The sequence below is a fragment of the Colobus angolensis genome, unplaced genomic scaffold (assembly GCF_000951035.1).
Source record: "Colobus angolensis palliatus isolate OR3802 unplaced genomic scaffold, Cang.pa_1.0 Scaffold121, whole genome shotgun sequence".
Classification (NCBI taxonomy): Eukaryota; Metazoa; Chordata; class Mammalia; order Primates; family Cercopithecidae; genus Colobus; species Colobus angolensis.
In genome coordinates this window covers 551440-577314 of record NW_012113253.1, presented here as the reverse complement: position 1 = coordinate 577314, position 25875 = coordinate 551440, and the positions used below count along the sequence as shown (strand labels likewise).

The 25875-nt window shown below is 36.3% G+C and overlaps 1 protein-coding gene across 3 annotated transcripts in view; it reads right to left on the bottom strand.

Moving 5' to 3' along the window:
- The window catches only part of ANGPT1 (angiopoietin 1), a 257588-nt gene that overhangs the window by 23303 nt on the left and 208410 nt on the right, over positions 1 to 25875 (bottom strand). For all 3 annotated transcript variants that reach the window (XM_011930937.1, XM_011930953.1, XM_011930946.1), the window contains 2 exons: positions 22033 to 22134; positions 11938 to 12104 (listed from right to left, as the gene is read on the bottom strand). In XM_011930937.1, coding sequence (XP_011786327.1) covers positions 11938 to 12104; positions 22033 to 22134 — 269 coding nt within the window. The remainder of the gene's footprint in view (positions 1 to 11937; positions 12105 to 22032; positions 22135 to 25875) is intronic.

Here is a 25875-nt window from a genome sequence, read left to right as displayed (position 1 = left end):
TTTTAGTTCAAAATAAAATAGTTATTCTAGTATTCCTTTCCTTTTCTAAGAATACACACACACACACACACACACACACACACACACAAAACTGAGTGCCAAAATGAATTACGTGACAGCAAGACCCCTGTTAAAAACACAAACAGTCCCTTAAACATATTTGGATTCCCTTGGCGTCATGTGTGACTGATAGAGTCAGCTTCAAGTGAGTGACTCTCTGGTCTGACCGTCTTGTGGTGCCTAAAAGACCAGGCCAATGGCCATCTCAGAGAGTTTATGGGTTTTGCTTTGTTACCAAAAATTAAGTCAGGACCTTGTAAAACTTGTGACTGAAATTAGTGATTTTTCAGTCTAAACAAATTCTCAGGAGGTAGATTTGTTCTCATTTTTTATTTGTGTTTAAAGAGCAATAAGAAACTAACTTTCCAGCATCCCCTTGGGGCAGATAGAGAGAGGAGAGGGTAAGCAAAATGTTGAAAATCATTGAGATGCATTGTCTGAGGTTTCTTGCAAAGAGGAAATACTTTCCCTTGTTGTACTTGGACATTGTATTGCTATAAGGTCTGCAAATAAGCCTCCAGCATGCATTAGCAGATTCTTCTGTTGACCAAAGTCATCAGTGTGCTTATTTGTCTCCACAATCAGTACAAGCTAGAGTCGAAACTCTTCGTCATGGATTCTAGCCCTCTGTTATCTATAGCACAGTAAAGCCCTGCATACAAGATGTCCTCTAAATACTTGCTGCCCTCTAAATAATGCAGGCTGTCTCTTACCTCGGAGTGTGGGTCCACATTGCTCCTCTGGCTGGGATCTCAAGTCCTTCCCCCTGCTATTAACCCCCACACTTGCCTCATGAGCACTAACTCATTTCACAAATCTCTAAGGATTTCCTCTATGAAGCTTTCCCAGTCCCACTTAATCTCCTTCAATGAACCCTATCCATTCCCAACTCCAGTAGAATTGACCACTTTTTTTTTTTTTTTAAGTAACCAATGATAGCCTAATTCCAAGGGTTCTTTCCCAGGGACTGTGAGTGTAAAGTTGAGTTACACATAAATTTATACAAAATTTTGTGCTTCTTCATTATTCTAGGGAAAAAGTCCTTGGCTCCATCATTTTGTTTTTTTAAATCTATGGTTCCTTGATCAGAAAACAAAACAAAACAATCAAACTAAATCAGTTCGGCTAAATCAGTTCGGCTAAAACTTTTGAGTCTAGTATTCCATGTTTGTTTCCTTCTCCTAAACTATTAGCCCCACAAGAGAAGGCATGGTGTGTCTGTTTGGTATAACCAAAGTGTTATTTCCACATCAGCATCACCTTAGTGCACTTGATAGGACTGAGAGCTCTAGGTCCTAACACAGCATAAGAATATCTTTAGGTGCGACTCAGAAATCTGTACTTTAAACAGGCACCCTGGTTGCCCATATGCACACTCAAGAAATAAAACAACTGGCATAGTGCCACAAAAGTAATAGTAACATGATAAGTGTATGGTGGTTGGCTGGCTAGATAAAGCAATGAAGACAGACTCTGATTCCAAAAGAACTATAATAACTTTTAAGAGAGTAATTTTAGTAAAGTTATGTAGGTAAAAGCAAAACTGTAGCCAGTTAAAAGAGAAATGAACAATGTGTGCTGTGGGACAATTTTATTAATTTTTTAAATTTACTTACTATCAGCAATATAGAAATTCTTGCATATCATTTGCAAGTAAAGATAAAAGAGATAAAGATAAAAGAGCCTAGAGTTTAGTAATTCTAGAAAACAAGTCTTATTTAAGCAAAAATCCAGGAAACTTAAGGACATGACACTTTATTAGAAATCTTAGTGGAAACTGTCATTTTATACCATAAACCTTCGGAGGCAGGATTTTTTACTTGTTGCTCTTTGAATTTCTGGTATCTAGATCAAGAATTGCCATATATTAGTCAGCTATGTGCATTCACACAAAAAAATCACCTGCGTTGAATGCACAAAAAACCCTGTCAATAGGTCTTTTATATATATCTATTAAGAAATGCTATTTTTCGAGATGTGTGCCAAGCATTGTGAAGAGGTTCCTGTCCTCCTAGAGATTACACTCTAATAATAGGGAAGAGCAGTTACAATCCAGTGTGATATGGACTCTAATAAAGACATGCCCAGAGCACAGTGGGAGGACATGGAAGGGGCTCCTTACCCAGTCAAAGACTAAGAGCTCTACAGACTGAGCTAAGATTTAAAGGATCAAGAAAATCCAATTAGGCAAAGTGAATAAACTCTTGAAAAACAGGGGTTGAATTCTGTGGGGTTTTGTTTCATCCACAGTAGCGTGCATATTGTTGTTGCTCATATTTACCAAACGGAGTAATCAAAATATTGACTGAGGAAAAAACTGATGTGAGAAAAGGCCGTATCAGAGGAATTGCCCCAGAGGCCATGGCTGCTTACCTGTCCCAAGTCTGCCACATGCAGCCCGGCTCTTCTTTCTCTTAGCATCATGGTTGGTCATTATTACCCCCTTATGCTCTAAGCTAAAGCAACACTTAACCACTTGTGGTTTCCTAGCAAGACATGCTGAGTCTCACTTCTGAGCTAATCCCTCTTCTACCCCCATCTCTGAACTATTCCCCAACTCATACCAATTTGCCACGTTTATGTCACTTTAGGCCACCATTTGGAAGCTTTCTCGACCTTCCAAAACTGGTTAGCCTTCTTTAGTGACACCATATTTGTGATTGTAAGTGAACTGACTGTGCTCATGGCATTGTAATTGCGTGTTTGGCTATCTGAAACTGTCCAACCCCACTCCATCTCCATTACATATGGGTGTGCACCTGCACGAACACACGCATACAGGTCTGTACTGAAATCTCGGTGGACATTTTATCCTAGGATAGCACATGATGGATGCATAACAAATATTTCATGGAGCCTTCATCTTTTTTATAGTGAACAGCAGTAGGGGAATCTAGAGCAGTGGATCACAGGAGACATCACCTTAGATAATTTCTTGGAGGCAGTGCTTGTTAGCTGGTTCTAGCAACTTCTGCCAACCTGTAAGTTTCTAGGACAGCAGTGCTCTGAGTCTTAACATTACCCATTCCGTGACAGGAATCCTCTGGGAATTCTTAGACCTAACAGCATGGAGGCATTTGTTTTCATCAGTTTGAAAAATATCCAAGACTCTAGAGACTGACATTCATCTGCATTTTTAAGTGAAGAGATTTTCCCAGCACTTAAAAGATCTAAAGAAGGAACAAAGTGACTGTAAGACTGTGCCCATTCCATGCCTCTGAAGACCTAGGAAACCTTTTTCCTTTTCAATGTTTCATCTCAGTCAAGGGGATTAAAATATATATTTTGATGATTAAAACAATTCCTTCTTGGTTTTACGAAGTAACCACAACAAAAATCACAGTCTAAATAAAAGTAATGCACCTTCCAAGTTGGAGTAACTATTTGAAAATACAAATAAGACTGTTTAAAACCTTGAGTTTGAAAACCTATGTCAAGAATTCAGGGGAGTAGAAACTGTCAGGAGATTTCTTATATATTTTTTTCATACCTTGATCAGTCCAGAACTGCTATAAAAAAATAACTTTCCTCTTAGTATTTCAACATATTTGCTACTGGTTCCATCCAGGACTATGTAGCCCAGAGGATCAGAGAAATAAGAAACATTTTACTGAAAGAAAAAAGTAAAACAAGTTTTGCAATATCTACAAAAATGCAGGGCTTAAATTTACATGGGAGGCTCCAGAGAATTCTTTTCAATCCACATGAATTTGTTTTGTCCTTGAAAATACATACACGGCTTGGGAATACTTTAATGATTAAAAAAAAAAATGCATTGGGGAACTGGAAAGAACTTCGGCCTTACCTCCTCATTTTACTTCTGAGGATCTGAGACTTGGAAAAGGGAAGCAAATTGTCCAAGGTCGTTCAGAAAAGTAACTGCAAATCCAAGTCTAGAGTTCATGTCTCTGGATTCCCGATATAGTGTTTTACAAATTACATCAAACTACTTCCCAATGAAGGTCTTGGCCAAAAGCAAACCTTGTGCCAAAAGATATTTAATGACCAAATTATTTTCAAGTTGTTTTCTTCACAATTTTGGTTGAAAATTCTGTTCGTCTCTTCATGTGGAATCTTTTCCAGAACAAGGCTTATGACAGACATTAATTAGTCAGTTCTAACCTAATGATGTCATTTATCCTCAATAAATAATATAAAGTCAATAAAACATAAATATCCGCAAAATGTGCATTATAAATTATGTAGTAAGATTATAATGATAAGATGTGCATTAAAAATTGTTAAACATTATCATTCGGACTTAACTAATATAAATTTTCTATTGCTTAAAAGAGAGGCTCATGATACCACCATCTGTGATAGAGGATTTACTAATTAAGTTAATAGCATAAAAGACAACAAAATAATGAACTGTCAGGAACAAACTGTTCCCAAGATCTGAAAATAATTATATGCAAAATGACTTTCTAATGGAATATGCTCACTAAAATAGTGTTCTTTTAACATTAAGTCAGAAAAATTTTTATATAGTTTTCTTTTTACATTTAAAAATAGTACAGTGAAATTTATTTCCAATTGGTAAATCCTACTTTTTTATTTATAATAATATAACACAATGGTTTTTAAACTGTGCTGTACTAATGTTTGAGATAACAGCAAGAGAAAACATTATACCACCTTCCCACAATCATTTCAAATAGATCAGCTTCACGTGTTTTAAACATTGTGATCTTTTGTAAGAATTTTCTTTGAGAGAGTAGGTATTGCATTAAAAAAAAAAAAAACTTTAACAAGTGATTAACCTTAGCCCAATGAATAATGGAACAAATTAATCTTTTGTGCCTTTGGATGTCATAGAATGGGAAATAGACAATATCATTTATTTAGTATTCTTCTCAAGAAAGCTTTAATCTGAATCTAATCAGGCAGAAATAGTCAGATAAACCCAGAAAGAGATGTTCTGGGAAAAGCTGACCAAAAGTCTTGAAAAATGTAATTGATAGATGAGTGGTAGATTGTTCCAGGTAAAAGGCGACTCATGAGACATAACTGCAAATGCAAACAGTGAAGCTGAATGGGATCCTGAATTCAAGTAAATAAGCAACTACCAACCAGCCAAGGACATTTTTGGGGATAATAGTGGTGATTTCAATATAGAATATATAATTTAAAGTTGTTTATTGACTCAATAATATATTTCTTGGGCATGATAAAAATTGAATTTAAAAAGTCTGTTTGCTCTTTTCTTTTCTTCTCTTTTTAAAAGACAGGGTCATGCTCTGTCACCCAGGCTTGATCACAGCAGTGCAATTACAGCTCACTGCAACCTCCATCTGTTGGGCTCAAGCAAAACTTCTGCCTCAGCCTCTCAAATAGCTGGGACAATTGGTGTGCACCACCATGCCTAGTCAATTTTTGTTTTTTAAATTTTTAGTAGGGACAAAGGTCTCGCTATGTTGCCCAGGCCAATGTCAAACTCCTGACCTCAACCAGTCCTCCCACTTCAGCCTCCCTAAGTGGTGGAATTACAGGTGTGAACCACTGCACCCAGCCTCTAAATGGCTTTCGTATTTGCATGATATTTAAGTTTCCCAGATACAAGGTATATTTGTATACTCTTTTGGTTTCGAGGATATTATTCTCACTGAAAGATAAGAAAACTGAGGCATGAAAGTAATATCAACTTGGTTAATCTGGGTACATCATTTCCCTGAATCCCCTTCCTTGTGAGATTCTAAGCTGGGGTTGGCTAAAAGGGAATTTTGTGTGAGATTTGGAAGGCAAAAGTGAAGCAGTGGTCTGACTCTGAGGACGTCATCAGATATGGTGAAGTCCAGGGGCAGAGATGCCTGGCAGTTTCTGCATTGTCTATTTCTTCACTTAGCATCCAGCTTGGCTTCTTGATGCTGGCAACAGCTCCAGACCCACCACAAGATGCTTGACTGCACAACCACATGCCACGGAACTACAGCAAGGCAACAGATTTCTGTAGATCTTCCTTTTTGTGGTTCCATTTTGGTGGCTACATGAGATTGGTTTCTTAGATTTTCACAAGCTGTGGCTTGTCTGCCATGCCATGTTTCAAGCATATGTTTTAACCTTATTTCCACAAGACTCCTAATGGCTTTGCTCCCCTGACTGAACACTGACAAATACAACCATGCCATTTTCCCAGGTGGAGGAGCCAGATTACTTCTCAGCCTCCATATCCTGATTCCTATTCCAGAGCTCCTTCCAGTGGACATAGCATCTCCTCAATCATACGAGAAATCTGTTATTATTAAAATATTTTTAAAGTAGTTATTGTTGCAGTGGGGGTTTTATATTTTTTTAACTTTATATATTTGAACAAGCAAAGCTTTCATGAGAAGTAAAACATTATTCTATCTCTAAACTGATAATAAATTCTCAAGTGTTTATTAGAGAGATCAAATTTAATTTTTTATCAAAGAATCGAAAGGTAATAAAAGTAGTGATGCACACATAAAGGTAGTTCTATTGTAGGAAATGTTTGAGCTGCAAGATGCTTTACAAATACTTTGACTTGTAAGAATAGAAAATTGAGAACTAGAGGGGATAGGTAATGTGTTCAAAGGCATTCAAATTGTTAAAGAGAGAAGAAGGGTTAGAATAAACATATACTATATCATAGAATATGTGTTTTGAGTTTATTTAATTCTAGAAATTAACTGATGAACTTGTCTTTATTTGAGCATGGCCATATGGTGGGCAGTTACAAGACCACATTTGAAATTGGACTCCTACTCATCATATCAGTGTCTGTGACCTTGTACAAAGTACTATGCCTCAGTTTTCTCTTGTGAAAACAAGACATCTGGTGCATAGTATGTGTGCCTCAAATATAGGTAAGCTTAGTTAGTAATTTGGCTAAATTAGTTACATATCTTGAATTTTTCCAAAAATGGTTTCTACACTTTAAAATGTGAGAACACACACACACACACACACACACGTGTACACACGCACACACTCAAAGGGAGGGAGAGAGAGAGGGGTTGCGGGGAGAGAGCGAGCACGAGTTAGAGAGTTAATAGCCACTCGTTAATGACTTATAACAGGATTTGAATCCTGGATAGTTATCCAGAGTGCTATGGGTCAATGGGAACACAGAATATCCAAATTGGCCTAAGAATGAGGGTGGTGCATTTCTCTGGGAAATCAGTGTAGGGAGGTGGAGAAGGGAGAGGTCTCAGGATCTGTGGCAGAGTGAAGCATGCAGAACTCAGCAGAGGGAAATGCAGGGCTCACATGCTGTCATGGTGAAGACCTCAGTTAATCTCAAGTGGAATTTTGGATCGTGAAGGGCTCTTCAGAATTGCCCCAAATTGGGGCAAGAGGGTCTTTATACTCTTATATTGACCAGTCAATCTATCTTGCAAGAAGTAATCTTGGGTGATGTCACTGTATTATTTTTTTCTTTTTTTGAGATGGTATTTCACTCTTGTCGCCCTGACTGGAGTGCAATGGCACAATCTCGGCTCACTGCAACCTCCACTTCCCGGGTTCAAGTGATTCTCTCGCCTCAGCCTCCCGAGTAGCTGAGATTATAGGTGTGTGCTACTATGCCCACCTAATTTTTCTTTAACTACAAACAGTGCCTGGAAAGGGGACTTCAGCTGCAACCTGTCAGTCAACATTTCCTGGAGGTGGAAGGAAAAAGTGCTTTAGTATTGAAGGGGGCAATGAGTTGACACATTACATCTACCACAGCAGATATCAGGGAAGACCTCCTGGAATAAGAGAGAATCTTAAAGATTTAAGATGTGACAAACTTAAGTTTATGTGTTGAGTAACAATATAGCATAAACAAAGGCATGGAGGATTTAGGGAAATTGCAAATAGTTACCAGAACATAACCGTTAATGAGAAGGGTATCCAGGTGGGTAAAGTTAGGGAGAGTGTATGGCAGCAAAAGGTGCATAATTAGGTAGTGGTCAGGTCATGAAGAGTCTTAGTGGTAGACTTTCACATGCAGATATTTGAACACTCTTGACATATATGAAGGAGGGAAAGATCAAGTTGTCTGTTAGAAAAATCATCTCAACAATAGCACGGAAGATATATTTGAGAGTATGAAGACTAGAGAGGCAGGAAGGTTCTGTAATTGTCTGGGTGTCAGATGATGAAGATCTGGATAGTACTACCTCTCTAGAGGAAGTATTAAATAATTTCACAGTGGTACATGTTAGTTCATATGCTATGTTTATAATGACAGTCTTACATTATTATTTTTTCTTATTTATATTCTCTTGGGTTCTATAGATTTTATTTTCTATCTGGGAAAATTATTTGGAGTTTCCTTAGAGGATAAAAGAAAAATATGTGTAATATGTGCACATTTATAAGCTCATCTATCCATTCACAACACTTTCTTTTAATTAATATGTGTCAAGAGCATGATAAAGGTTTTTCTTAAAAAACAACACAGTTAGGTTTATACATTAGGACCACACCTGTTACAAGAATTTTCAAACAAAATTTCCAAGACAGAATATGTGTTAGAAAATAAAACCCCAAAAAATTCTGAATTTAATTAAAAAGAGAAAAAACATAGAAAACAAAAACCTAGTATGAATTTCATAGTTTTATATTTCAGTCAGAATTTAGTTGAATTTGACCAAGTCAATTGACCAAAACCTTAGTTTTCTTATTTTTAAAATGTGTCTAGGCCAAGAGTAGTGGCTCACGCCTGTAATCCCAGCACTTTGGGAGGCTGAGGCGGGCACATCATGAGGTTAGGAGATCGAGACCATCCTGTCTAATACAGTGAAACCCCGTCTTTACTAAAAATACAAAAAATTAGCTGGGCGTGGTGGCATGCACCTGTAGTCCCAGCTACTAGGGAGGCTGAGGCAGGAGAATTGCTTGAACCGGTGAGGCAGAGGTTGCAGTGAGCCAAGATTGAGCCACAGAACTCCAGCCTGGGCGATAGAGTGAGACTCCATCTCAAGAAAATATGTATCTAATAATACCTACCTCTAAAAGAGGTTTATATGCTTGTACTGTTAAAAATCATTTCATAGATTATGGAATACTATGCAAATCTTAGTATTAATACTTGAAACAATTGATCACAAAGAGACATGCCAATTCAGAGGGAAGAGACGTGAATGGAGAAAAAGCACATGAGGCAGTGATGGGCAATGGGAGTTCTAACTGGAGGCCACGGGAGGCATTACTGGGCCTAGAGAAGCAGTACTAGGCATACTTGATGATACAGGCAGGAAGAAAAGTTGCAAGGGCTTAGCTTCTGTTTTCAGGCTGCTGTTCCATTTTTCTTTGAAAAAGTGAGTAACACCATGTTACAGTGTGTTTATTTTGATGAATCTTTCACCAGAGTAAGCATTGTGTTTAAATGAGTTATCATTTCCCATTTCATGCCAACATGAATCGTATATTGAATTGCATGAGAAGATGATGACTGCAGATCTACTTTCTGTTAGGTCCCTGCAGGAAAGAGGCCAGAACCACTAACTTCAAGTCAGCAGCATGACAGAACAGAAACCACACTGAATGAGGTAGTAGTCAGACTTCCCTTCTTTAAGTCTTTCTCCCTTTTTGGGCAAAATTATATATATATGAGATTCATATGTATATGTGTGTGTGTGTGTGTGTGTGTGTGCATGTGTGTGTGTACACATGCATATGCCTGTGTGTGAGGCTTGAAGAGTTCATATTATATAATGTATCATATTATATATATGATATCATATTATATATATGATACATTATATATTATATGTAATACAATATTATATATAACACAATATTTTATATATATACACACACACACACACACACACATATATATATATGTGAACCTCAGCTATCCTTCTCACAAAACCAGAGGTTTGAAATTAAATTGTTACATTTCTTCTGGCTTTTTAATTTTGATTCTCAAGAAAGAAAAATGGGGATATCAGAGTGTATGCATCACCCTAGCAGGGAAGACTTATTTTTTTTATCATAAATCCTTATTGTGTGGTGAGAATACAAAATCACACAGATGTCAAAGAAATGAGAAATGCTCAAAAGGGCAGTGGGGCACTCTAAGAGGAGGTGAGCGCTCCTTCCTCATGCAGATGGCAGAATGGCATTCACACGATACACTCTGAAGTGCACTGCAGATGCCAACAATCCTCCTAAACCTTCCCCAACACTCTGTGCCCCAACACCCTCCAAGCCTGACACACATGCATATGCATGTGTACGCACACACACTCACATACACAGCCACCTATGAAGAACTGAGAGACATTTTGGAAAGGAACCAAAGCAAATTCTTCAGGAGCCTAGAAAAAGACTAGACTAATTATTTGCTAGTCCTATTGTCAGGCTGTCTGACATTAGCCAAGTTTCATATAGTTTCAAGTTTCAGGTCAAAACATTTACATAAGAGTATCCCTGATGTTTAACAGTGGTTTTTCTTGTTATAAAACTCTCAAAATATTGACCTCCTTGGAAACATTTCTTCTTACACTCCATTGCATTTTATAAATGTGTCTTCTTTGGTTTCTTGAGCTGCCATTAAGTACACCCTCGCTTCCCCACCAACCCCACCATGAGACTATAAACTCTTTTAGATCTATTTCTCATTCTCTGTTGTGGTGACATCATTACTATTTGTAGAGAAAATGATTATTATGTCTCCAAGGATCCAATCCCATATGTAATCCATTAAAATGAAATGAGTTGTGCCCATGAAAAGATGCAGAATTCAAACTTCTAAAAAATAAAAAAAAAAAAAAATTTGTCTTGAAAAGACAAATAAGCAGCAGAAAGAGTTGAACTATGAGATAACCACACAGGTTGAAACAACACACACACGCAAGGGTTGGGTTGCTATTGTTGCAATTATTTGAAGCAATGTGCCCACCCTTTAATTCATACAATCACATTTTCAAGACAGAAGTAGAACAGTCCCAATATTGAGAGTTAAAAATCATTGCAACTCTAATTTTCTAAGAACAAAACTGAGGCACACATAATTAAAGACATTTTATATAGGCATCAAGAATTGCATTAATGAGTAGTGGTATAAAAGTAACTAAAATATCTTCCCTGTTCCCAAGGAATGCCAGCCAGTTTTTAGTGACCTAGTTAGTAACAAAGCTTGACTTTGACATCTGTAAGACCAGTGCCCAGTAGAATTCCAGGAACATAGAAGTAACACAATAAGTGTTCGTGCAATGCATCTACCACATCACACTATTTCCTTAGCCATATTTTTGTGTGTTTATTTTTCCCTAGTAGACAAGCTCCTCATTGAAAACGGTAATTGGAAACATGTATCATTAAGTGTATAGTTTATCTATTTTTACATCTGCAATGACATATTATGTATATTGATACCATTACTCCATTTTTTTTACTTTTTAGATTATTTACCAAGAAAAACCTCTAACTCATGCCTCATCTTCTCTTTTATGTAAATCATTCAAATATATAAAATTTTACTTTTATCATCTTCAAGATCATTTGAAAAATACTAATTCAAGAAAAGTCATCAAAAAAAGTAGAACTAGAAAATCTTTTTTAGAATGAAGAGATTATTTAAGCCAATGAGTGTGAGTATAAAACTCTTATCATTTTTATAAATATGAATTCACTGCAACTTCATAATAATAACCACATAATAACAGTATGCTTGACTTCATTCACCATTCTCTAAAATTTAAGCCAATATCAAAGATAGTCAACCTATGAAAACTGAAATTTAAATCTCTGAAAAAGTCTTTACAGGCTTTTTTGTATCTCTTTGTAATAGGTCTAGACAAAAAACCCAATTTTCATTTTGAAGGATGATTTTCGTTTCTTTTTTTTCACATTTTCCCACTACAATTATTAAGTGGCTATGTCAAAGGTAGTTGAGCACTACACTGTAACATGACTTACCTATAGTTTTGCTTTTCATTTCCTATGTGGAATCTGTCATACTGTGAATAGGCTCGGTTCCCTTCCCAGTCCATTAACTCAATTCTTAGCATGTACTGCCTCTGACTGGTAATGGCAAAAATAAACTCATTCCCCAGCCAATATTCACCGGAGGGATTTCCAAAACCCTGGGAAACAATATAGAGATGCAGTTGTTACTTTAGAGAGGAATTCTTTTAATGTTCAGCATTTAACTATTTTCTAAATAATAATTAAAAATTATTAAAAAGTAAAGGTTTTTTATGTTTTACATTTTACACTTTTTTCTCCAATGATTGACATTTCAAGAATTCTCTTGTTTCTTTTCATCAAAACTTCTGTCCAATTCTTACTTAATACAATAAAACCTCTGTTATTCAAATCTGTGTGGATGAGACATTTTGTATAAAATAAATCTAGTTAATAGGTTTAACTGGAAAACAATTCTCAATTCAAGTTTTGCTTTTGAAAATGTCTCTAAACTACTAGTTAACAAAATATTTTGAATAGAGTTTAAAGATTTTTCAGTGAACACTATAAGGGTGATATTAGTTATTTAACAATATTATTTTTACTATTATTATTCACAAATGCAATTATGTTTCAACAATAACTTCATATTTAGGTTGGTGCAAAAGTAATTGCAGTTTTTGCCATTACTTTCAATGGTTAAAACCACAATTACTTTTGCACCAAACTAATAGATTATTAGAACCATGACTTTTGGAGCTTTAACTTTCTTATTTTTAAATATTAATAAGCAACCCTGTAAACCCATGACTGTAATCATTTACAAAGCTGCACTGGCATTAGAATTTTGAGGCAGAATGCTGATTTGTAAGTGCTCCTGAGTGAACTTAGCTGACTGCTTGGCTTCTAAATGTCAACATGAGTCTATTGTTCTCTTTGGGTGAAGTCAAGGTTGTTAAGTATTCAAAATAGTTCTTTGTAGGGAGAAAAAAGTGGTCCCAAAAGAAAGCCAATGCTTAATGTTGGAGCTGTTAGTCATAGGAAAAGAAAGAACTAGAAACTTGCTGGCATTCTAGATTTGGGGTATTCATAATTGCCTCAGAAAATACTCATTGGCAATGCTTGAAGTTCCATGTAATTCTTGATCTACATATTTGTTTCACTGGCTGTGTTGTGAGCTCCCTGATGATAGAAGCTGTGTTGTATTTGTGAATTTCCCAAAACCAGTGAAGAGCTGATATGCACTGAGCATTCCAGTAGGGTTCTTTTGAAATTCAAAGAAAAAGGTAGAAAGAAAAGCATAGATGAAAGAAGCAAGAAAGGGAGGGGGAAACGGAGGTAAGGAGGAAGGAAAACAAAATATTATAGCATTTTGCAATAACACATGGAAAAGTAGTCTTAAAGCACAATTCTTGTTGTAGACAATAAAGTCTTGAGGAAATATTTCTTAAAGTGTCCAAACTTGCGCGCTACCTCTTCTGCCAACTGAGTTACTTATCAAAGTTCAAAGGTGTTTGGTACCAAACCCATTTATGCCAGTTCAGTTATTGCAATATTTATAAAACGTGATGCAAATAAGTTAAATATTAGTGGGAAATGAGAGTTTTAATTTTCTATAAATATCCAGATTTGCTCAATAAAAGCAAATTACTGAAACATTTTTTTTGAATTAGGAATTGTTGAAACTCTAAAAGACTGGGAAAAATACAAAAAATTTAAAGAATTTTTAACATATTGCCTTGCATGTGTCTTTATGTACTGTTCTATTTTTAAAAAACTGAAACTAGAGATTGGATGCATTCTACTACTGGAAGGTTTTAGGAAAGAACTGATGACACAAAATTTCAGGCTTTGGCCCTCGTTTTTTTTTTTTATTAATGGGTAAGTGATGTATATTGTTATATTTAAAGTTAAAATTAACATATGTGTACACTTTTATTATTCCCGAATTTAACTAAGTTTTTTGATAGGCTCAATATACTTGGTCCATATTGCATTGAGTATATACTCTTCTGAAGACCATCTACCCATAGCTCACAGAAAAGATATAAGACCCACTGAAGTTAGTACTCCGTTGGCTCTTGCTTCTCTGTTCCTAAGATGCTCAAGTCACACTTTGTAAAAGTTTCACAGTGGCAAGAAATATTAGAGCAATTTCTGGTGTGCTAAGAATTTTACACATTTTTATGGCAGCCAATGCTACCTACTAAGGAGAAGAGCAAAACTTACCTTCTCCAAAGCATAAACAAAACAGAAAGTTACAGGAGGCTGAAAGTCAAAGAGTTAGCACTTTCTCAATTGCAACAGCCCCTGGGAAGAAAAAGAAGGCCACTGGGATTTTCCTTGCATTTTTTTGCAGCTCAGACATGTCAAAACTCTCCCTCTAGCCACTTGATGATTCCCTTTTCTGTGCTGTCATTGAAAAGGGATTCAACAATTATACTCAATGTGAATAAAGAGGCTGGGAATGATGAAGTGTTAAGTTTTGGGTCACATATTTCCATGCTGTTGAAAGTGTTGTGTGGGTAAAACTCTCCAGCTTCCCCAGGGAAACATGCAGTGATTCTGGGTGAGCCTTAGAAATGGACAAGCATTAGCATCATTCGTAGGAGAGCCTCCATCCCTGTCTCCACATGCAGGCCTGTACTTCCCACTAAATGGAAATAAGTAGGCCTTCCTAAACAGTTGTTTGCATTTTTGTCTTTCAGGAAGAAGCGACTAAAAACAAAGCAGTATAATTTGCATTTAGAAACTAACATTTATTTCGAGCCCCTTCCCAAAAAACTGTCCAAGCACGCTCTATTATGAGAGCAAAATGTTTGAGTACAATGAATCAAAATGGCTGCAGTATAGGGAGGAAACCTTCTAACAGCCAAGTGCAGTGATCCAGAAACAGCTGTTTCATCATCAAGATGAAAAATACGTGAAAGAAGGGAAATCGTGTTCCCACATTAATAAACTGTCTTTTGGAGAGTTTATCAGGCACGGCCACAGATCTGATATGTAGGACAAAGGCTTGTCTTGGATGAAATAACCTCTACCCCTTATCTCTGGCTCCAGATTAAAGCTTTGATCTGCCACGTATTTGCTGTAGAACTATCGTCTTTGTTTCTGAGCCTCAGTTTTTCTGTCTGCAAAACAGGGATTACAGACATCATTTTCATATACAAGGTTTTGAGAATAAAATTGAAAATACACCTGAAGCACTTAACCAAGTACTGATACACAGAAAGCACTTAAAAATCTAGCTGTCGTTATAGTTAAAATATATGTCACAATATATAGTAATTTTCTTGTTAGTTGCTTCTCTTCCATGAGACTGCAGTCATACACAGGGAAGCGAGTTCCTTTCTACTTTGTATAAGAAAAGGAAAAAGAATAATCTAGGCTCTTGTCTTAGCCTAAAAATTAATAAAGGGATACTGAAATAATTATTTAAAAGCCTCTCAGAGGACTAATGTATTATTATACTAAATTGAGAGTTGGTTTATACAAGTCAGTATTGTCATTTTAATCTAAAAAGTTAATTATTAAATGAGAAATTACAACCAACTGATTGCAATTGGGACTAAACTATAGTACTAATGAAAGCACAGACTACTTTCTTATTCTTACCTTTGCTTCCAGGTACTAAAGTATCTGTTTCCTTCAACTCTCCCTTAGTGCTATCTCTTTCAATCCCTCTCTTTCCATATCTCTTGAGTTTTAGAAGCTACAAAAGAGGTAATTTTTAAGGTCTTATACCATGCTAATAAGTTAATAATTGTGATAATTGCTTTCAACCAGGAATGCATATCAGAAACAGCTGTGGGGCTTTTAAAAAAAATATAGATGGTTAGGCTCCCCATGAAGATTCTGATTCAGTATATCTGGGACGGACTCAAAGAGCTATACATGTAAAAGGTTGCACATGTTAGTCGCTATGAGCTGAAGGTAGAGATCCATATAAATGTGATTTGGAATAGATATTCCAAGTGCAAACTAAAAAGAATATATTAATCAAATCAAATTATTTGCGAGGTACACAGGAAAGATGCATGAGTAAAACCCCTTCTTCATACTGAGGTCCCTATGGGGAGGAAAGTTTTGATTACGTGTCTGGGACTGTCCTTCAAAAATTCATGTTCATGCCTAAAAGACAGAGTCAGCCAACGCATATGCTCCAAAAGAGGCTTACACATTATGGCACATAACAGTTTACCGCAGGTCTTTATTTTACCCCAAATAGCCTGTAGCTTCCATAAAAATAAAAATGAGGAGATCGAGACCATCCTAGCTAACATAGTGAAACCCGTCTCTATTAAAAAAAAATACAAAAAATTAGCCGGGCGTAGTGGTGGGCGCCTGTAGTCCCAGCTACTCGGGAGGCTGAGGCAGGAGAATGGCGTGAATCCGGAAGGCGGAGCTTGCAGTGAGCCGAGATCGTGCCACCGCACTCCAGCACTCCAGCCTGGGCGACAGAACAAGACTCCGTCTCAAAAAATAAAATAAAATAAAATAAAATAAAATAAAATAAAATTAAAATAAAAATAAAAGTATATACGAAATTCTGTGCTGATATTGAAAAAGCAGCAGTGAATGATTAAACATTACATTACAATTTCCTCTTTTTCATGAATAAAATCTAAGGATACTATGTCATGCACTTTTGTAAAAACTATGTTTAATGATGTCAATCACAATCCGCTGAAAGGTTTTGATTCAGTAACTCAGATACATTGTTCATTGATTTTATTTCTTCTCTAGCTCTCTAATAAAGGGATAAAAAGGCACTGAAATTTAATCTGAACTAATGCTGACTTAATATTGGCCTTAAAAAGCACATCTTACTCAAAAAACACATGCAAAGGAAAGATCAACATTTGTTAGTTTTTGCGAAAACCTGCAGAAATGTTCAATTTCGGTTTGTGCTTTTCCAAGTTAATAAAATAATTGTCTCTGATACTTTATTTGTTTTGTCTGATAATGCTCACAGGAAGCGTTGACTTTTTATAGATGGAGTAAAATTGAAACCAGACACAGTCCATGTATTCCATGGGATTCATCTTTTTTCATACAAATTATTAAAAAAAAAAAAAACAGATAAGACAGAGCTGTGGCTTTCAGGGCACTTTCAAATGCAGTTGAATGGTACATCTCCTCTAAATGCTGAGACACGCAATCCAAGAAAGACTGAAACACATTTTGTATTTCAAAATTTTTAATGTCTTATGCATTTTTTCTCTTTTTAATGTGAAGATGTTAAAATATAGTTGAAAATGTGCTCTCGACTTCTTTCCAGAAACAAAGAACTCCCAGAAGGAATGGTGCTCACACTGAAATTTTTGAGTGGATAGGAAGTTCTGTTTATGGGGGTAATTGCTCTCAAAATAAAGCAAGTTTGTCTCCAGGGCATCAGTCACTGCCTACTACAGTATAAAATTAGGCCATTTAGGGTACTATTTGGAACTCGTAGCTTCATTGCACTTTATATGTGCAAGTACTGCTGATAAGTGTTATTGCTGGAGGCCACTAAAGGGTATCCTTATGACTTGAAAGAACTAATACCTTCTCTAAGTGCCTCATTAAAAAGCCCACTCCAGACTTTCCTTTCAGGCAAACATCTTTACAAATCCATAAACCAGATTTTGCTGAATCTCCTCATGAAGAAGGTTAAGTGAAAGCTAAACTTAGGTAAAAGACTTGTAGGCTTAAATGTCAAGAATCCAAAAATTGGTAAACCTTTCATATTGACAGAGGTTTAAAAATAATGATAATATATAATATATATTTGTAATTACACGTGATGGGAATCTTACAAAGCAAGAGGCAGCCCATAGATATCAATCAGTATGAAGGGAAGGAAGGAGAGAGGAAAGGCAGAAAAGAAAGAGAGAGAAAACTTGATTTCTGCACTCATTGCCCAAGGGAGAAATGTAGCATCCTAGTGTATATAATAGTAGATTGGTAAAGACTGGAGAAGAGTTGGGGTATGCCAAGTTCTTGTTATCCCGAAGGTTGTACACCCTTAGCTGAAGAAGTCAGCAGGCAGTTCTTTGGATGCAGGAAATAGAAGTAGGCGTGATTGATAAGAACTGGCATAAGGAGTTTATATCCATTCCTGGTGGAGTCATGTTATTTTGTCTTTAGGTGAAAGAAAAACTAGATAAAGAACCGAAACACTTTCTACCATGTGTTTTAACCATCTTGTAACATATGATGAATATTTTCCATAAAAAAAATTCTTCAGCCTCATTTTTAGCCAGAATGTTTCAAAATTTTGGAGCTTATCTCATTTTTTGATCATGCAAAATTGACATTCATCTGATAAATGTTTCAAGTTTGAATAAAGCATGATAGTCTTTCTTGTTTTAAAAAAGGGAGGAGGGGTAAACTCCATAAAACATGATGAGTACAGAATTTCAGTTTTGTTCCAATAATGAAAAAAGAATTGCTTAGAAATAGATATATTCGGTAAATACTTACAAGACATGAATTGATTCCATACTTAACAAGTCAGTATCTCTTACTTAACATGCCTAGCTTGCCAAGGCAGCAGATGTTTACAGTTAAGAATTCACCATTTTGGAAAGTCACCATGATGACAACTTTATATTTATTTTTTCTGTTATCATTAATTTTAATAATAATGTATTTCAGATTAGCCTGAGTCTCTATCTATAGTCTGATTTTCAGATGACTTCTTCACATCACATTTTAGTGGTAAAAATAAGCATGAATTAAGATGGTTTGCAAACCAGTAATTTTGGCATAGTTAAGTGAAATTTTTGGTGTCTTTGATGTTTTCAACTTCGATCATAAAAATACTGTTCACTGAAAATTCAGTGTGCCAAAGTGCTTTACTTACATTATTTCTAATTCTTGAAACATCCCTGTGAGGTAGGTGAGGTATTATCATTGTCCTATTTTAACAAGTTAGTTAGAAAGCTAAGGTGCGGGTTAGGTGATTTGTCAAAAATCACTCCTCTTGTAAATGGCAGAATGATTTTTTTTTTTTTTCAGACGGAGTCTTGCTCTGTCACTAGGCTGGAGTGCAGTGTCGTGATCGCAGCTCACTGCAACCTTTGCCTCCCAGGTTCAAGCGATTCCTCTGCCTCAGTCTCCCAAGTAGCTGGGAGGCATGCACCACCACACGTGGCTAATTTTTTGTTATTTTAGTAGACATGGGGTTTCACCATATTGGCCAAGATGGTCTCGATCTAGTGACCTACTGATCCACCCACCTCGGCCTCCCAAAGTGCTGGGATTACAGGCCTGAGCTACCGTGCCTGGCCTGTAACTGTTAATATAAACATAATTCAAAGTCTGTTTTTTCGAATATAGGTAATCTTTTTTTTTTTTTTTTTTTTGAGACGGAGTCTCGCTCTGCCACCCAGGCTGGAGTGCAGTGGCGGGATCTCAGCTCACTGCAAGCTCCGCCTCCCGGGTTCACGCCATTCTCCTGCCTCAGCCTCCCGAGTAGCTGGGACTGCAGGCGCCCGCCACCTCGTCCGGCTAATTCTTTTTTGTATTTTTTACTAGAGACGGGGTTTCACCGTGTTAGCCAGGATGGTCTCGATCTCCTAACCTCGTGATCCGCCCGTCTCAGCCTCCCAAAGTGCTGGGAGTACAGGCTTGAGCCACCGCGCCCGACCTTATAGGTAATCTTTTATCCCTCATATATTTTTAGAATCACCTAGGCAGGAAGAGGCCTTCAAATATGACCTAACATTCCAATTCTCCATAGCAATTCCAAAAGATAATGATCTATCTTCTATTTCCACTGAAGATGGGGAGGGCTTGCCACTTAATAAGCAGTCCATTTGGTGATGGGATTAATCACTGGAGAGTTTTGTTCATACTTGGTCAAATTTTGCCTTCTTGGAATTCTACTCGATTCATTATTGCACTACCCTCTGAGGCATTGTCCAAATGCACATTCTAATTTGGTAAATCTGGGCCAGAGCCTGAGATTCGTGTTTCCATTAAGTTTCCAGAGGATGCTAATACTGCTGGTCCCTGGACCACATCTTGAGAAGCAGGCTCTAGTACCATCTACCTCCATCCAGTTAACTAAAATAGCTATCAGGTTTATGCCTAATTCTTTTTTTCTCCAGGTGTTTACCTGTTACAGATGTAATTTCCAAATTCCTCCCATCCTGCTTATAACCCCTAGGATAAGATAACTTGTTTGAAAACCTCCAGAATTGAAACTATATTTTTGATGTAACCAGATCATGGCAGACACCAGTGAGTTCTGCATTTAATGTGATCCCCTAAACTACTAGTAATATATACTGAGTACATTAATCTTTGTTAATTCAAAATGAGCTTAGAACCAAATAAACCTCTTTCAAATACTAAGTCCTTAAGGCAATTTGTCACTCTTACCCTGTTTTCTCACAGTTAATTTAGGTATTTTTTTATCTAGGTGAAATAGTCTACAATCATCTCTGTGGAATTATATCTTGCTGGCTTCAGCCTACCTTTCCATCTTGAGTTTATGATATAACAAAGACATCAGGATTCCAACTTTGTGTAAGTCCAAACTTTTTAAACGTGCTTTCAGACTGTTCAACTGAGTATCTGATAAAAATGTAAAAGCAGTGACACCAGTAGAAACCTCCATTCACTTATTCAAACCCCTTATTTACTGTCATTTGACCAACTATGAGCCTATTAATGGGCAAACACTGAGGCAAATCAACCATAGTTTTTACAAACTGTCTACAAGAATATAAAGACAGAACCGAGGCTAGTATAGCATTTCTTTCTCTCTACCTGTTGAGAGAAAATTTGTCAAAAAATCAAGACACGAATTATCTAGAGGTTTCAGCTGCAAAAGAATGAGAATCCATAAATATAGATTCTCCTGTATTACTATGCCTTTACATTCTTTCAGCAGATTTTAATATTTAATATTATAGGCACCGACTATGTGATTACCGGATTTTAGATTCTTTCAACCCTTGCTTATCTGTTTCCTTTTAAAATGGGCATAGTGTTAGCTAATAGGGCTGATATTAAAAATTAGATAAGAAATTACATATAGGGCTGGCATATTGAGCATTAAAAAAGAGATGAGGGCCGGGTGCGGTGGCTCAAGCCTGTAATCCCAGCACTTTGGGAGGCCGAGACGGGCGGATCACTAGGTCAGGAGATCGAGACCATCCTGGTTAACACGGTGAAACCCCGTCTCTACTAAAAAATACAAAAAAATAGCCGGGCGAAGTGGCGGGCGCCTGTAGTCCCAGTTACTCGGGTGGCTGAGGTGGGAGAATGGCGTAAACCCGGGAGGCGGAGCTTGCAGTGAGATCCAGCCACCGCACTCCAGCCTCGGCAACAGAGCGAGACTCCGTCTCAAAAAAAAAAAAAAAAAAAAAAAAAAGAGATGAGGTGTGATGATGATGATAATGATGATGATGATGCCTGCTGTTATTTTGCAGACCCCAGTGAACCATGGCTCACAGTTCATACCTTTGTGTACTCCTCGTGCCTTAAATCTGGACTTTCCCTGTGACCAACCATAACCAACAGAATGCAGTGGAAGTAACACTGTTTCATTCCTGGGTCTAATAAAACTAAAAAAGGCTGAAAGCTTCTGCTTTGTCTTTGGAGGATGACAAGTGCTATGTAAGAAGTCTGATAACCCTGGATCACTTTACTGAAAGAAGCTTAGCCTAGCCACATGGAAAGGTCACATGGAGAAGCTTCCAGTCAACAGCCAGCAACAATTAGCCAGTTATGTGTGTGAGGCTATTGCTATTACCCATCCTGTTCCACAACCTGCAACCCTGCACAGCTCCCTTGGTCAGGCTCATGTATCCAGCGAAGGTCTGAGTTCTAGCTTCCCCCACCCTCATTCAACTAGGAACAAGTGCAAACAATGCAGAACAGTTCACCAAATAATTTCAGTAACATGTTTTTCTTTCTGATGCACATGTGGAAATCATTTACTGAAAATGATTTATGAGTGTTTTGGGTCTAATGAAAATAATAACACTAGTGTATCATTTTATTTCAAAAATAACTCAGAACCACCTAAAAATACAAAGATTCCTCAAAGAGTATGGAGAAGATAACTTCAAGATAAAACAGCAAAGGGCACCGTAAATTCTTCCATCTTACCATTTTATATTCTTTCCAGCCTCTTTGGAAATCTAGACTTCCATCTTCACGATGTTGTATTACAGTCCAGCCTCCCCCGTTGACATCCATATTGCAAAATACCTGACAAATGGAAAACAAAGTCAAGTAAAAATACTTCTGCTTTAAAAACATATATCTTACATGTTTCAAAATAGGAATAAGGTGAACAGGTCTGTCGATTACAAAAACTAAAATTACCATTTGAACAATGTTAAGTTAGATATATTATTGGTTATTTCTTCCTATGATTCATATTTGAGTTATTTCTGATTAAATTCCATCAATGATGAATAAATTACTTGCACAAATTTTAGTCAGCTGAAAATTAAGTCTTTATCTTGGACTGTAAAATATTCTAAAAATATCTTTGTTTTAAATGAAAATAAGCATTTGAGTATGTTCAAAGTTTTGGAAATGCTACCAAATTTCCAAAGTTACAGACCATTTGATTGCCAAAACACACAACTCAGAATTTTAAAACTTTAAATTGATTGAAATGGGTGTACAATAAGAATAAAAACAAATTGTTAAAATATCATGTCTTTAACTATCACATATTTTATTGCCTATCAATTCTTATATATGTACATGTTACAATAGTTATCCTTGATGAGTCAATATTTCATTAGAGGCAACATTTGTGGCATAACATATGGAGAATGTATTATTTGCTTGTATTTTAGTCATGAGCAGTAACAGGAGAACATGACATACTGTATCTCTTCTGACTGTGACAAGAATTTCTTGCCCATGTGGAAAATTTATACAAATCTTTCAAAGACTTATGCTTATTTTAATTATTCAAAATACAATGGTATTTATTTAGAAATTGACTCATTTCCCCCAGAGTCTACCCAAGAAGAGAAACATATCTGTAATGGGATTATCTTTGGAGAGCAATCACTATAACGGACATAGCATGAATGTGGCAGCTTGATTATTCAATGGGGACTATTCCTCAACAACTGAATACTAAAGCATGTTGAAGGCTGGCTAAAGGTGGGATATGATGTAACAGCAACAAGCAGGCTATGAAGACACAGAGCTAAGCTCTGATTAAAGGAAAAACCTCAAGTGGTTTCCCTGAAGCATTGCATTTGGAACACAAGTAGCAAAAAGGGTATAAAAGCAGTGGCAAGACACATCATGCAAAGAACAAATTGTCCATGTACTTCCTCAGAGTGAAAGGGTCTAAGATATACATGACTACTTGTGGGCATATGAAATAGGACAACTCTCCTCCCAAGGCTCTCCCCCTACTTTGACAACAGCCACACATACAGTATGTCTTCATTAACCCCAGGAATTGACTCACCTCCAAGACTGTACATTTGAAATTTTGATTCCTGTCCCAGTCGTCCCCACCACCACTAATCCTTTAACTTCTGCGCCTGCTCTTAGTCCTCAACATAATCTCTAGCTACACTTTTATCTTCTGTAATTCTAATTAACTTATTCATTTATTTTTTGTTTTACTCAACAACCATTCTTGGGCATCAGTTTTCACTTACAGCTGGGGGTATTATTATAAATACAATATGGGTCAGTTGTCAAACCTCTCAAAGTTTCGATAGTGACTGATCCCATAGGATTAAAGAGACAGAGTTCAGAGTTTTCAGCTCTAATAGGCCGAAAAATCATGGAGACAATAATCTAAATGAGAAATTCAAGAAAGAAAACACGAGCAAAGAAAACGATCATAGTTTTGGACACCTCAAAGGCTAGCAAAGAAAGTGATCGCAGTTTTGGGCACCTTAGCCTTTGAAGTAGCATAGATATCCGAAGAAAAATGTTTATTGAGCCGTTTGAGATGATCTAGACCAAGGATAAAAATATGGATAACAGCATAAGGAAGTAAGAAAGGAATTGCTATTAACAATGACATGATTGTTAAGGACCATATAATATAAACACCTTACATGCATTTTCTAACTTATTCTCATGATAGTCCTATGTAGGAAGTAGGTATGATGATCATCTCCATTTTACAGATGAAAAAATACTGAGGTTCAGAGTTTGTTCAGTAATTTGCCACTGATTATATTCAACAATAAGCTCTGGATCTGGGATTTAAAATTGATTTGAACTGGATTCAGAATTGAACCCTATGTCTACCTAATTGAAAATTATTGGGAATAATCTGCTTAAAAGTATTTGTTAATAGCATGAAGACAAACGCAATTACTTAAATAAGTAAAGAAAAAGTTGGAAATAGTTGTGTGTGGCAGAGAGTGAGAAGAGTCAAAGAATGGGCTTTGGTGAACACCTGAGAAGGATAGAATACATCAGAAAACTTTAGATGGGCAGGGATTTCTTTCAATTTGCTGCTGTCCCCAGAACCTAGAGGTGTGCCTATCCTGTAGTGGGAACTGAATGAATATTTGATAAACAAATAGAGATGGAACAGGAGAGATAAAATAGGAAAATTTGATTAATGAAATGCTAAGAAAGAGATGAATTTAGAGTTGGGGAGGTGATCATCAAAGGTTTCAGAAAAGTCAAGATAAAAAATGATTAATAAAATATAACTTCAATTTGAATGAAGGAGCCTTTAGTGACCTTGGTGAGAGAGAATGCGGATTCCTGTGGGAACAAAATCAGATGGCATAGTTTCAAGAGGGCATAGGTGTTAATTCAAGAGAAGTGGTCAAAGTGGAGCTTTACTGGTGAAATTTAAATGAGAAAAAAAGGGAAGTGAAAATATCAAGGAAATATTTTGCTAGAAGCAACGAATATCACCATTTTCTCAATTAAATTTGATCATGTCCTGACTTGTTAATCCAGAATGAATGTTTTTATTCAAATTTTTATTTCCTAATGGACATTGATTGCCTGAAAGTTTGCCAAGTTGTGTTTGCAAAGCTGTGAAGTCCACTTATATACTCAGGGAAAAGAATCACTACATTTATAAATGTAGAGTGCAGAGAGGAAACTATACTCTACAGGTTTTAAATTACTGTTACCTAGATTATTAAAACTCTATGCACTTAGTTTTTAAATCACTCACAAATTTTTGAAAAAGACAACTTTCCTTCTAAACAGAGGCATCTGAGTTTTTAAACCACTCGCAAATTTTTTAAAAAGACAACTTTCCTTCTAAACAGAGGAATCCAGTGACTTGTAAATGTTCAGATGTGCTGAGAACGCTTCTTAAATAAAGAGCTAGAGAAAAAAACCATTGGGAAATATAAATTACCCAGGCAGATTACTAAGTTGGAAGCTGAGGGGCAGAGAGGTTAAAGGGTTGAACATATGCTTCCCAGTTCTTACGAAGACTTAACAACATCAATGATAACAGCTGCTCTTTGTGTTATACAGAAACAATGGAGCTGAATAACACCTTGGTTAACAGCGCCAACTTGAGTGCTACGTTGCCTGGATTCAAAATCCATCTCTGCTCTTTCTATGTATCTCTTAAATATTTTCTGATAATTTGATGAGTTAATATATATAAAATTTTTAGAATAGCGTTTGGCATTAGTAGGCATTGACGCTACTCCCATCTCTTACATATATTACTGATGACATAATATATATTTATGCCATGCATTATACACTGTATGTATATAATGTAATATTTAATATGTATATAATATTTAAATTTGATATACTATAGTTATATAACATTGTATAGAAATTTTATAATTTATTATAAATAATAGAAAATATACAAAACCAAAACATGTAGAAGTTCGATAAATTATCCTTATAATTATGATTTCTAGGCTCTATTTATTATAATATTGGCATCACTAATCTTTGAGCATGTCGCCTTTCTATATGCATTATGTATACATATATATATACACACACACACATATA